This window comes from Taudactylus pleione, unplaced genomic scaffold (genome assembly GCF_031769625.1).
Source record: "Taudactylus pleione unplaced genomic scaffold, aTauple2 ptg000828l, whole genome shotgun sequence".
In the NCBI taxonomy this organism is placed as follows: Eukaryota; Metazoa; Chordata; class Amphibia; order Anura; family Myobatrachidae; genus Taudactylus; species Taudactylus pleione.
The window spans coordinates 446,414-460,723 of record NW_028285230.1 but is presented as its reverse complement, the minus strand read 5'-3'; the positions used below and the strand labels follow the sequence as shown (position 1 = coordinate 460,723).

The following is a 14,310-nucleotide window of genomic DNA, read 5'->3' as shown; positions in this document are numbered from 1 at the left end:
ACAGATTCTGGGCCCCACAAGATGTATCATTATTCTGTGAGCTGATCATGACCCTCAGAATCACTTGTGTGGTCTCATCTAAATTACAGTTTTCTTATACTAGGTGATGAGAGACGACAGTCACTCTGCATGGAGGAGAGAGCGCAAAATCCACCATGGCTGGGCAATAAGGACATATCCTGGGCGTCCAATCCCAGCTTGTCATCTGTGTGACCCTCCTCCTCAGCAGCCCGGAGTCCCCTCCTGCTCACTGCTCTAGAGCTGCTACATCCAGAGGAGGAAGGAAATATCCTGAGAGCAGCACAGGGAGAAGTATAGTGTGATGGGGAGAGGCAGAGGGTGATGTGGAGAGGCCCAGGGTGTCAGAGGGTGACAATGAGTGGCAGAGAGTGACAGTTAGAGGCAAAGGGTGGCAGTGGGTAACTGGAAAGGCAGAGGGTGACAGTGAGAGGTAGAGAGTGGTAGTGGATGACTGGAAAGGCAGTGGGTGTTAGGTGGTGACTGGGGAAACAGTGGGTGGCAGAGGAAGGCTGTGGGGGGCAGGGGAAGAAAGAGGCATAGGGTGGCAGGGAGAGTCAGTGGGTGGCAGGGAGATATACAGGATAACAGGGAGAGGTGGAGGGTGGTAGGGAGAGGCAGTGTGTGGTAGGGAGAGGTAGAGGATGACAGGGAGAGGTGGAGGGTGGTAGGGAGAGGATGACAGGGAATGGCAATGGGTTACATGGAGAGGAAGAGGGTGGCAGGAAGAATCAGTGGGTGGCAGGGAGAGGTAGTGGATGACAGGGAGAGGTAGAGGATGACAGGGAGAGGTAGAGGATGACAGGGAGAGGTAGAGGATGACAGGGAGAGGTGGAGGATGGTAGGGAGAGGCTATAAGTAGCAGGGAGAGGGTGACAGAAAATGGCATTGGGTGACAGTGAGAAGCAGAGGGTGTTAGTGAGAGGCAGTGGGTGTCAGGTGGTGACTGGGGAAATAGTGGATGGCAGGGGGAGGCTGTGGGTGATAGAGAGGCAGTGGAGGGCAGGTAGAGGTAGAGGATGACAGGGAGAATCAGATAGTGCCAGTAAGAGGCAGTCTGTGACAGGGAGAGGCAGAGGGTGACAGGGAGAGGCAGAGGATGACAGGGAGAGGTAGAGGGTGATAGGGAGAGGAAGAGGATGACAGGGAGAGGTAGAGGATGACAGGGAGAGGTAGAGGGGTGACAGGGAGAGGTAGAGGATGACAGGGATTTGTAGAGGGTGACAGGGAGAGGTAGAGGATGACAGGGATTTGTAGAGGGTGACAGGGAGAGGTAGAGGACGACAGGGAGAGGTAGAGGGTGACCGGGAGAGGTAGAGGATGAGAGGGAGAGGTAGTGGGTGATAGGGAGAGGTAGAGGATGACAGGGAGAGGTAGAGGGTGACAGGGAGAGGTAGAGGGTGACAGGGAGAGGCAGTGGGTGGTAGGGAGAGGTAGAGGATGACAGGGAGAGGTAGAGGGTGACAGGGAGAGGTAGAGGGTGACAGGGAGAGGTAGAGGGTGATAGGGAGAGGTAGACGGTGACAGGGAGAGGTAGACGGTGACAGGGAGAGGTAGAGGGTGACAGGGAGAGGTAGAGGATGACAGGGAAAGATGGAAGAGGGTGACAGGGAGAGGCAGTGGGTGGTAGGGAGAGGTAGAGGATGACAGGGAGAGGTAGAGGGTGACAGGGAGAGGTAGAGCGTGACAGGGAGAGGCAGTGGGTGGAGGGGGAAGCAGTGGGTAATTACTATGTCTTTGTTGTCTTGTGTGTCTCGTTCCCCCTTGTCTACCCTACTCGGGGACTAGCTACTTGTCGCTGTTGGCAGCGGAAGTCTGGAGGGATTTGGCCTTTTTTTGCCTGAACTGACGGACTTAATTCGGCTAATTGGCAATGATAATAATAATTAGAATTCTTTTGTCCCTCAGCAGGTTTTTGGTTTTACCTCCGGCCGAGTTTACTTGTGTTATCCTTGCTCTTCTCTCATACCCTCCCCTCCCCCACTCTCCTACTATGTTCTCCTCCTTATTCCGCCTTTACCCTCATGTGTCTCTATGTTGCTTCTAATTGGCACTGAAGCTTGTCTTGATCAGGTTGGCATTTAATTCCGCACATTTTTTTTTTTTGGCAGATTCTCCTGTTCATTAAGTTTTAATTTAAAAATAATTGAATGTTTTATTATGTCTCTCCCTCCTTAAGGTGCATACACACGGGACGACTAAAATGCACGATAACGATATCAATTATATTGTTATCGTTCATATCGTGCATTTTTTGGTCCCTTCCAACCCACCAATGACCTGCAATGTGCGGGCACGTATGTATGATAAGGATATCGTCCATTGCCCGTGCATGCAGGCCAACCTGGTTACTATAGGACCCGCGATCAATGATCATTTAAGCTTATTTAAATGGGATGTAGTTATGGGACTGCCGCACGGGATGCTGGCGGTTGAAATCCCGGTGCCGGAATCCCAACCGTGGCCTAGAACACCGGCGCCGGAATCATGATGTCAGTTGAGATGCCAACACCGGAATCCCAATAGCTGGCATCCCGAACGTAAGTATAGTGGGCCTGGTTAGCTGTTAGCTGTGGGGGGGTTAGGTTTAGGCACCACAGGTGTTAGGGTTAGGCTGTGGGAGGAGAAGGTTAGGGTTAGGCTGCGGATGGGGGGGTTTGGTTTAGGCACTACCGGGGATGGGGTAACGGTTAGGCACTGAGGGGTGAGGGTTAGGTTTAGGCACTAACGGGGAGCTTTAGGGTTGGGCTGCAGGAAGGGTGGGTTAGAGCTAGAGGGTGAAGGGGGGTTAGAATACTTACTCAGCCCCTGTCAGGATTCTGAGTATCGGGATGCCACTGTCTATATTTTGACAGCCAGCATCCCGACTGTCGGTCTCCCATACCCAAACCATTTAAATATTCCTAATATGTGTTTAATAAATAGCTAACAAATGATTCTGCCAAATTTATGTCTCCGAGTCTTTATTGATATTATGGTTACGTTAGAATGCTTTATAATTTTATGGTGTATGCACGGGACACCCCTCAGATGATTAAAGTTATATAAGAATTCAGGTGGTAAAACAGAAGGAGAGGACAGGACCCTTGTTTATTCATAGTGGGGTCTCCGGAACAATGCAGAATAACTGCTAATGTGTAATTTTAATGACCGGGCCCAAATCAAAGCTGTTTTGGGAAGAGAGAGATTTTCCAATCAAGCACCTAATAATTTTGCTTTTGTAAATGTGTTACATACAGTATGCATAGACTGGATGTAGAATCTGCCACCAGGTCTGCAGTAAGATTGTACAAACAGTCTGATCTGGAGTCTGATCTCCTGAGGATTGGACACGTGTGTACCCAGCTTTAGGAGCTGTCAGTAATACTTCATTACACCACTCTGGCTATATGGCTATAATGCAGGGATGGCCAACCCGGAGATCCTGTATCCATATTCTGGCGAGATTCGGGATTGACAATATCATCACAATATCATGGGAATAATACTGATATCTATAATACCGTGATATTAATGTGTAGTTGCAACGAAAACCAGGTCTGATGGCCAGGGCCGCTGCTCTGAGACTGTTTTAGAAAACATATAATAATGTCTTCTTTTCCATAAAAGATTATGAAAATAAAGATTATTACTGGAAACCAGACTGAAAATAGTAGTATGAATGCGTCAAACTGTTGAATATACATTGCATAGAATTCAACTTATTCCCCTTTCAACCTTTCCTATATAGGGATATGGTTTTAGAAAGATTTATCCCTTAAACATATTCATGATATGGATAAGATGCCAGGCGCAGTCATACGTCCTGTAAAGGATTCATCAAGATATTATTTCATATCTCCAAATATTTGCAACGGAACAATAAAAGAAAAATACACAATTGAGAATAGCTACGGACAGGGCGGGATTATAAAATGGACGATAGGGGCGGTCGTCCTGGGGCCCCACACATAGGGGGCCCCCACACACTGTCTCCGGCCACATCCTCCTAATGAACCTTTTTTTTTTTTCTTTCACGGAGCTGCCTGCCGCCAGGACTCTGAGCCAGGTCCCGCTGCGCTGGTGCCTTTGGTGGCCGGTGGCTGCTCAACTTGCCCGTCACTCATTGACCCCCCCGCCCCAGGGCTTTGTTGCTGTGATCGGAACTTTAAGCTCCGATCGGGCAGCTTGCACAGAAAAAAAAAAGGCCAACGGGGGAGCTGCCGCAGCAGCTCCTCCCATAAGCCTTTGCAGAGCCCGGAGCCGTCACCACTGGCGGCTCCGTCTCCATCTCCTCCGTGGCCCGCCTCCAGCCTCCTCCAACATCACAACCAGTCAGCAGATGCAGCACAGTGCAAGGCTGCCAGGGTCCTCCGGCGAGCTCTGTGAGCCCCCTCTCTCCCCTGCTCCCTCCCTATTCTCAGATACCTCATACATATGATATATATTATATATGAGATATATATATATATATCAAATATACGATATATTATATATGATATATATATCGTATATTATATGTATTACTTTGTCATATATATATATATATATAAATATATGTATATTTAATTATATATATATTTACTCTATATACACACATACATATATATGTATATACACACGTCATATATATATATATATATATATATATATATATATGTATACACACACACACATATATGCAAAATATACATATATATAGTCAGGTGCATAACTATTGGGACATTGACAGAAGTTTCATATTTTGGCCTCTATTCACCACCACAATGGCTTTGATATGAAACAAACAAGATGTGCTTTAACTGCAGACTTTCAGATTTCATTTGAGGGTCATTACATCCAAATCAGGTGAATGGTGTAGGAATTACAACGGTTTCTATATGTGCCTCCCACTTTTTAAGGGGCCAAAAGTAATGGGACTATCAACTCAAAAGCTATTTCATGGACAGGTGTGGGCTATTCCCTCGTTATTTCATTATCAATTAAGCAGGTAAAAGGTCTGGAGTTGATTCTAGGTGTGACATTTGCATTTGGAATCAGTTGCTGTCGACTCTCAATATGAGATCCAAAGAGCTGTCACTAGGCTGAAAAATCAAAACAAACCCATCAGAGAGAGAGCAAAAACATTAGGTGTGGCCAAATCAACTGTATGGAACATTCTTAAAAAGAAATAATGCACCGGAGAGCTCAGCAACACAAAAAGACCCGGAAGACCACGGAAAACAACTGTGGTGGATGACAGAAGAATTATTTCCCTGGTGAAGAAAAACCCCTTCACAACAGTTGGCCAAATCAAGAACACTCTCCAGGAGGTAGATGTATATGTGTCAAAGTCAACAATCAAGAGAAGACTTCACAAGAGTGAATATAGAAGGTTCACCACAAGATGTAAACCATTGGTGAGCCTTAAAAACAGGAAGACCAGATTAGAGTTTGCCATACAACATCTATAAAAGCCATTATAGTTCTGTAACAACATCCTATGGACAGATGAGACAAAGATCAACTTGTACCAGAGTGATGGGAAGAGAAGAGTATGGAGAAGGAAAGGAACTGCTCATGATCCAAAACATACCACCTCATCAGTGAAGCATGGTGGTGGTAGTGTCATGGCGTGGGCATGTATGGCTGCCAATGGAACTGGTTCCCTTGTATTTATTGATGATGTGACTGCTGACAAAAGCAGCAGAATGAATTCTGAAGTGTTTCGGGCAATATTATATGCTCATATTCAGTCAAATGCTTCAGAACTCATTGGACGGCGCTTCACAGTGCAGATGGACAATGACCCGAAGCATACTGCAAAAGCAACCAAAGAGTTTATTAAATCTGAAAGACTGCAGTTAAAGCACATCTTGTTTGTTTCATTACAAAGCCATTGTGGTGGTGAATAGAGGCCAAAATATGAAAATTCTGTCAATGTCCCAATATTTATGCACCTGACTGTATATTATCAGTACCAACTGGCGGCACTCAGCGTCTTCATAGAAAAGTTATTCTTGATAATGAGCGGAGTCCCGAAGTGTAGGAAATAAAATTATAAGTTTTCTATGAAGACGCTGAGTGCCGCCAGTTGGTATTGCTCCTAGGCAGGCACCAGTGCATTAAACATCTCAACAGGAAGGCAGTGCCGGGAATCTAGAACATTGGTGTGTATATATATATATATATATATATATATATATTTATTTATATATATTTATATATATATGTCAACTTCTATTGATAGGGTCCCCGCATTTGTTACCCAGGGGCCCCCACAGACCGTAATCTGACCCTGGCTACCGATTTCCATTGGCCAAACCCTCAGCGGCCCAACAGCCCTTCAGCCCATAGTGACAGCACGCTATAATATCCATACGTACCAGGAAGCCAGGTCAACTTCCTCGTTACACAGCAGGGAGGCATAGCATGGCTATAGGTACTGGCACTGTAAAGCAGGGAGCAGGGCTATGAGGACGCATAGCCATAGTAAATGGGTGGCTACAGGGGGGGGGGAGGTGGTGAAAGGTGCCAGTCAGCTCCGGGCCTACTCTTTCGGGCAGACCGGAGCAGCACACAATTTTTAAAGGTGCTGTCCTGTGTGTTGTGGTGTAAGCCGCTGCCCTTCAATAAAAATATAAAACTTTTACAGGTGCTGTGCTGTGTGTTGTGGTGTAGCCGCTGCCCTTCTTTTTCTTACATTACAGGTGCTGTCCTGTGTGTTGCAGTGTAGGCCGCTGCCCTTCTTACATTACAGGTGCTGTCCTGTGTGTTGCAGTGTAGGCCGCTGCCCTTCTTACATTACAGGTGCTGTCCTGTGTGTTGCAGTGTAGGCCGCTGCCCTTCTTACATTACAGGTGCTGTCCTGTGTGTTGCAGTGTAGGCCGCTGCCCTTCTTACATTACAGGTGCTGTCCTGTGTGTTGCAGTGTAGCCGCTGCCCTTCTTACATTACAGGTGCTGTCCTGTGTGTTGTGGTGTAGGCCGCTGCCCTTCTTACATTACAGGTGCTGTTCTGTGTGTTGTGGTGTAGGCCGCTGCCCTTCTTACATTACAGGCGCTGTCCTGTGTGTTGTGGTGTAGGCCGCTGCCCTTCTTACATTACAGGCGCTGTGCTGTGTGTTGTGGTGTAGGACGCTGCCCTTCTTACATTACAGGTGCTGTCCTGTGTGTTGCAGTGTAGGCCGCTGCCCTTCTTACATTACAGGTGCTGTCCTGTGTGTTGCAGTGTAGGCCGCTGCCCTTCTTACATTACAGGTGCTGTCCTGTGTGTTGCAGTGTAGGCCGCTGCCCTTCTTACATTACAGGTGCTGTCCTGTGTGTTGCAGTGTAGGCCGCTGCCCTTCTTACATTACAGGTGCTGTCCTGTGTGTTGCGGTGTAGGCCGCTGCCCTTCTTACATTACAGGTGCTGTCCTGTGTGTTGTGGTGTAGGCCGCTGCCCTTCTTACATTACAGGTGCTGTCCTGTGTGTTGTGGTGTAGGCCGCTGCCCTTCTTACATTACAGGTGCTGTCCTGTGTGTTGTGGTGTAGGACGCTGCCCTTCTTACATTACAGGCGCTGTCCTGTGTGCTGTGGTGTAGGCCGCTGCCCTTCTTACATTACAGGTGCTGTCCTGTGATCAACAAAAATAATGAAAAACTGGAGCGCTACGCCCTATAGTAATTTTGGATCGTGATGATTTACTGTACATATATTTACAACTAAGGGCCTGATTCAGAGCCGTTCGCTATTTGTGGTCGTTCGTTCAAAAACAAGGGGTGGCTATTCAAATGATCCGTTCGCAAATTGCAGTCTGTTCCCACCTCTAAGTCTGAACGAGCGAGCAAAACATACGCTCGTTTTTTTGATAAAAACGCCCCCTGGCCGCACGCACCATACGTCATGTCCGCTATTTATTAGATTAATCGAGTACATCGTACAGCGTATGAACTGCTCGCTATTCTTGTGGTTGGTGTTTTCAACCGCTATTTTGCGAGCAGTTCTGAGTTAAAAAAAACCAAGTGACGTGGTCAATGACGCTGCTGTATTAATTATGCACTCCCTTAAAACGCCCGTTTTGACCTTTAAGCACGCCTGCGTTCGGATCTCCACTCCCCGTTTTCAAGCACCTTCCCCTGTTACCACCCACATATGCCTCATTCTGTCACTCAAAATAGCAGGCCCTCGCTATATTGCGTACCAACGATTTTCGGCCGCACTGACTGGTTCGCGCATGCGTACTAAAAACCGTACGCATGCGCAGATGTGCGAACATCGCTCGGAACGAGCGTACTGCCGCTAGCGAGTGGCTCTGAATGAGGGCCTAAATACTGAAAAAAGTAAGGTATAAGTGTTTTACTGATATTCAAACAATAAAATGTTCACAGTGAATGAAGAAATCGGTACATATAGATAATAAACTCAGTACAATATCCAGAGCCAGATATTGAAAATGAAAGGAATAAATCAATAAATAAATGAAAATGCAGGCACAAATAAATATGTTTAAATCAATGATGAACTAGTTGATATGTTCTCTTATAAAGAGAGCGTATTAGTTAGTAGCAAATATCTGTAGATCTTTGTACCGATTTCTTCATTCACTGTGAACATATATGTAATTTTATTGTGGGAATATCAGTAAAACATTTGTACCTTACTTTTTTCAGTATTTAGTAAATATATGTACAGTAAATCATCAAGAACCAAAATTACTATAGGGGGTAGCGATCCAGTTTTTCATTATCTTTGTTGATCACTTATTATAACTAGAGATGAGTGGGTTCGGATCTCAGAGATCAGAACCCGAATTTCGGGGATCCGGGGCGATCTGATGCCTGCCCCGGATCCCTCACCCGAGGCAAAACCTCGCGACCCTGCTGTCGGGTCGCAAGGTTTTGTATTAAGCGGGCTTAACGCTGATTGGCTGAGAGAGCTGCCTGTCACGGCTCTCAGCCAATCAGCGTTAAGCCCATTGAAAATGCACACAGAAGAAAAAGAAGATGGCGCCCGCCATCCTCCATCGCCTGACACCGCCGGCACCCCCACTGGCAGCATCCCCCGCTGCTGACACTGCCGGCACCCCTGCACTGCTGCCCCATGTACTGAGGACACCGTCAGTGACCCCCACACTGCCGACACTCCCACACTGAGGACACCGCTGGCACCACCGCTCTGCCGACACCGCCGGCATCCTGCATTGAGAACACCCCTGCACTGCCAGCACAGGGCCTGATTCAGACCCGGACTCTAAATTGCACTCGATCGCTATGAGCGCTGATCACCCATCTGTGCATGCGTATAAGTCGCAGTGCACGTGCGCAAACTAGTATGAGCGATCAGATTTTGTTCACTCGCCCTGAAAAGACTGCCCAGTGGAATGAGTGACAGATAGCGCCGTTTGTGGGTGGTAACAGGGGAAGGTGCTTGTGAATGGATGAGTGGTGCTGCAAACGCAGGTGTGTCTGACCGTCAGAACAGAGTGTAATGGGTGTGCATAATTAGCAAAGTAGCGTCATTGAACACGTCACTTGGTTGTTTTTTACCCTGAACTGCTCGCAGTGCTTGCGGAAGGGTAAGGTCTACCTCAAGCGCTGCGAGCAGCTCCGATGGCTCTCGATGTTACCGATTAATCATTCAAATACCGGGGATGACGTGTGTTGCGAGTGGCAAGGGGCAGGGTCTACGCTACCATTAGGCAACTTTAGGCAGCTGCCTATGGGCGCCAGCCAATAGAGGGCACCGCTCGCTGTCCTGTATATTTAGTGAATGAGAATGACAGACCGTGAATTACGAGCGGCGGCAGCGGCAACCACTCTATGGCCTTCATTCAGAGGCGTCCGTACGGTCTACGACCGCATGGCCGCCTTGATGTTTGTCTAGTGCGCATGCGCACGAGGGAGCCGGCTCCTTCGCGCGCATGCGTGAGACCCGCTACGACCGACAGTGCCGGTCGTAGTGGGTCTCTTTCCAAAGGGGGCGAGCTGTCGATGTTGATTGACAGCTCGCCCCGTTTGGAAGGCGGGCCGGGGGGGTGGCAGCCCAAACTGAGGCATTCCCATGGGAACGCCTGCCGTTTGGGGGAGGCCCCACTGACATCACTAGTGATGTCAGTGGAGAGCTTCCGGCTATGACAGAGCCAGAAGCTCTCCGGGGCTTACGACAAGTGAGACCCTACCCTAGGGTCTCGTCGTAAGCCCCGATGGTCGCGATGGTCAATGACCATCGCGACCATCACCCTAGCGGTCGTTAGAGCTGTGGGTGTTAACCCACAGCCTAACGACCGAAACAGAGGCGGCCGGTCAGGATGCAAGCGGCCGCCCGGTTTCTGAGCGACCGCTTGCATCCTCCGACCGCCTCTGAATGAGGCCCTATGTCCACTACGGCAGACAGTCACAGACAAGGCCACCCCTGTAAGTGTCCTCCACCACGCAGCATGTCCGCCCGGTGGCCACCGCGCTATAATTTTGGCCAGTGTCCACAGTCCACTCCGGCGGCAGGCGCAGTCACATGATACAGGTAGCCCTGTAGGTGTCCGCCCGGCGGCCCTGGCACTAATGAAGCTTCACAGTGCGTCTGTCAGTCTCCTCACTTCCCGGCCAGCCCCTCTAAGCTCCAGCCGCAGCGTCAGGGTTGTTCAAGGCACTAGGCAGGCTGCCTGCCAGCTTGTCAAATTGTCAGTGACTGTCACAAGTTCAGTTGTAGTGCAGCCTGCCCCTCATCACTTCCATCCCCCTCCCTGCTGCTGGAGGCTTAGAGGCCCATTTATTAATGATCGCATTTTGCAATGCGATCAGGGCATGCAGTACCGCCCATGATCGCATTGCAAAATGCGATCCTATCTCCCGGATGTATTATCCGGGACATGCAGGGAGACGGGCTCCGAAAAGAGCCCGTCCCTGCAATGTCTCCGGAGGGCAGTCGGGGCTTCTGCGCATGCGCAGTTCCACGGACTGCACATGAGCGTCGCCCATTGCCGCCGGAGGGATCTGGCAGATCCCTCCGCCGGCTGATATGCGGTGAGTCCACATAGACTACAGCGGCTAACGCTATCTTTAGATGGCGTTAGCTGCTGGGGCCAATATCGGGAATGTTTCGCATTCCCGATATTGATACATTTTGCAGCATCGCATCCCCCATAGAAATCTATGGGGGAGGCGGCTGCCGGCGGCAATGGAGGGATCGCAGCAGGTAGCGGAGATAGCTGCTGCGGTACCTCCTTCATACATCCGGGGGATACTAAGTATTTGAGGTAAACCCCCGTGTGTTTTCGGGAAATTGACCTCAAATTCACTTTGATAAATGGGCCCCTGAGAGAGGTTACTGAGAGTTGTGAGCTCCCAAACAAGTGTGCATGACATGTGGGGCTGGTAGGAATAATGGTAGGATGGAATACATGTACTTTAGGTCCCTAGATACTAAATCTAATGCATCTCTACTGCAGAATGTTTAACTTGCAGAATTTCTAGTTAATGTATTATGTACAGAATAAATATATAATTACATATATATATATATACACATGACATTCTGCTGTTTCATGTTAATATTGTAATACATTAATTAGTTATGTGGTCCAGGGGACCTCGAGTGAGTGTGTATGTGAGTTGGAGGGTATTGGGGGTAGCAGGGGCGGTATCGTGTACCTTTGTCTAGGGCACCTAGAAACCTTGCACCGGCCCTGGCAAGGGGGCGTCTTTATACACTAGTGAGCGCTTATTGCCGGGGCTTGCTAAGACATAGAGGGCATCCTTACGAGACGCAGTGTGAGAGCTTATATCCAGCCCCTTTTTGCCAGCGAGCAGCCGCAATTTGGTCTGAATCAGGCCCACAGTCGCAAACCTGCACTGAGGACACCGCTAGCACCCCCGCTCTACCGACACCGCCAGGCAACCAGCATTGAGAACACCCCTGCACTGCCGACACAGTCAGCAAACCTGCACTGAGGACACCGCCGCCATCGAATGGTAAAAACACTAACATCTGAAGAAAAACATCGATGTCCATCCCTAAAACAGAGCTGTGAGGAGAGCTGGGCTGACAGGAGCAGGCATGGAGCTTGTCAGGATCCAGTGTGAGCTGCAAGAATCAGCGAAGAGCGGAGGCTGAAGGGGCTGCTGAGTGAGAGCCATGCTGCAGGTGTCAGTCGCTCAGATAATGGGAGCGGGCAGCGAACAAACACGCGACGGGCAGGAGCCGCGCCTGTGATACTGCCACGGGTCTGGGACTGATGGCAGGGGCCAGGACACCAGTTTTAACCAGGAGCCGCAGATATCTGAGACAGCTGATCCTCCGGGTAAGCCACAGGGGAGACCAGCTGAAGGGGGTGGCCAGATAAAACAGAGATAGCACAAATGGACAGGTCAAGAGCCCTCAGTGCTCATCCCCAATTGTCAGACCACTGGTTTGTTCCTCACTGAGGAGTGATACAGCCAACCCTGCACCCAAGGGAAAGGACTTTAAGTAACTAGGTAGCCAGTATAAGCTAGCTGCAGTATTCAGCCCTACCCACTGTAAGGAAGTGAAAACTGAACTCATACTCACTACTCTAATGCTACAAGGAGATCTGTATAACCTGCTACGCTAATTCTACAAGGAGATTTGCATAACTTGCTATTCTAATGCTACAGGGAAAACAGCAATAATTGCTTCCACATACTTTGAGAACTGTGTTGTCTGCTACCAATACTAGCAGGGAGGACTGCTATATCTGTTTCACAGTTAGCTAAAAGTACTGTCTTGAAGGGCTATCTGAATATGTAATGCGATCCTGAGATTGTAGTTGCATTTGTGAATTCTGTTGTACTCTGAAATGCAGTTATAGCCAACAGTAATTCCAATACTGTATGTTGATTTGCATTACTGACCTTTTATTCACCAAAGTACCGTGACACACTGTTCCAGTTAAATAAAATTCATAGTCAGTGTCCAAACGAGTAGTGACTTTGCTGGGGGGTTCTCTGGGGGGTCCTTGTCTCTCTGCACACGGACTAAGGGATTCCAGGAGTTGAACGTGGTCCAAAAGCTGACGGAAGGTCGGGACCAATTACAAGTACAGAAGTAAGTAGGTACGACACACACCGCTCATCAACGCTCACCCCTTAGGCTGCTATTACACCGACACAGCCAGCAAACCTGCACTAATTACACAGCTGGCACCCCCGCACTGCTGACATCACCGGTACCCTTCACTGAGGACACTGCCAGCACCGCAACTCCGCTCTGCCGACACTGCTGTCACAGTAAGTGCACTATTGGTGTATCCAACCCACACTGTATAACACACTGTATCCGTGTTGGAAATTAGAAGCTGAATTGCCACATGTTAGTGCCGCCCACTGTGTCACTTAGCTTAGTCAGCCAGCTAGCTGGATGCAACTGTTTGTCCTTAACTAGATGAAGCAAAAAAATATTTTGAGGTGGTCAAAATTGATTGGAAATTACTGGAAATAAATGTTATTGAGGTTAATTATACTGTAGGAACAAAAACAGGCCCATTTTATGTGATTTTAGCTGTCTTTATGATTTTTTAAGAAAAAATCCAGATCCAAAACCAAAACACGAAAACAAAACATGGAGGTGAGGTTTTGGCAAAACCAATCCAGATCCAAAACCAGGGGGGATCCAGATCCAAAACCAAAACACAAGGGTCGTCGCACATCTCTACTTATAACTAGGGGTGTGCACCGGCCACTTTTCGTGTTTTGTGTTTTGGTTTTGGATCTGGATCTTTCTTCGTGTTTTGGATCTGGATTGGTTTTGCCAAAACCACCCTTCCGTGTTTTGGGTTTTGTGTTTTGGATCTGTATTTTTTTGAAAAAAAGCATAAAAACAGCTAAAATCACAGAATTTGTGGGTTTTTCTGCTCCTATGCTATTATTAACCTCAATAACCTTAATTTCCACTCATTTCCAGTCTATTCTGAACACCTCACAATAGTGTTTTTATGTCCAAAAGGTTGCACCGAGGTAGCTGGATGACTATGCTAAGAGATACGAGTGGGCGGCACAAACACGTGGTCCATCTAGGAGTGGCACTGCAGTGGCAGACAGGATGGCAGTTGGAAAAACTAGGCCCCAAACTATACATAATGCAAAGAAAAAAAAGAGGTGCAAGATGGAATTGTCCTTGGGCCCTCCCACCCACCCTTATGTTGAATAAACAGGACATGCACACTTTAACAAACCAAACATTTCAGCGCCAGGGTCTGCCACACGACTGTGGCTGAAATGATTGGTTCGTTTGGGCCCCCACAAAACAAGCTGGCAATTAATCTGTCCCTGCACAAACTGGCTCTACGGAGGCAAGATGTCGTCCTCATCCACCGATTCCTCACCCTCTTCAGTGTTGT

The 14,310-nt window shown here is 48.3% G+C and overlaps 1 protein-coding gene across 1 annotated transcript in view; it reads left to right on the top strand.

Annotated features, from left to right (window-relative positions):
- Window positions 1-458, top strand: part of LOC148474580 (speedy protein 1-A-like) — a 54,698-nt gene extending 54,240 nt beyond the window's left edge. Inside the window, exon 6 of the mRNA XM_088458386.1 lies at window positions 104-458. Coding sequence (XP_088314512.1) covers window positions 104-259 — 156 coding nt within the window. The 3' untranslated portion in view covers window positions 260-458. The remainder of the gene's footprint in view (window positions 1-103) is intronic.
- Window positions 459-14,310: the final 13,852 nt, after the last annotated feature.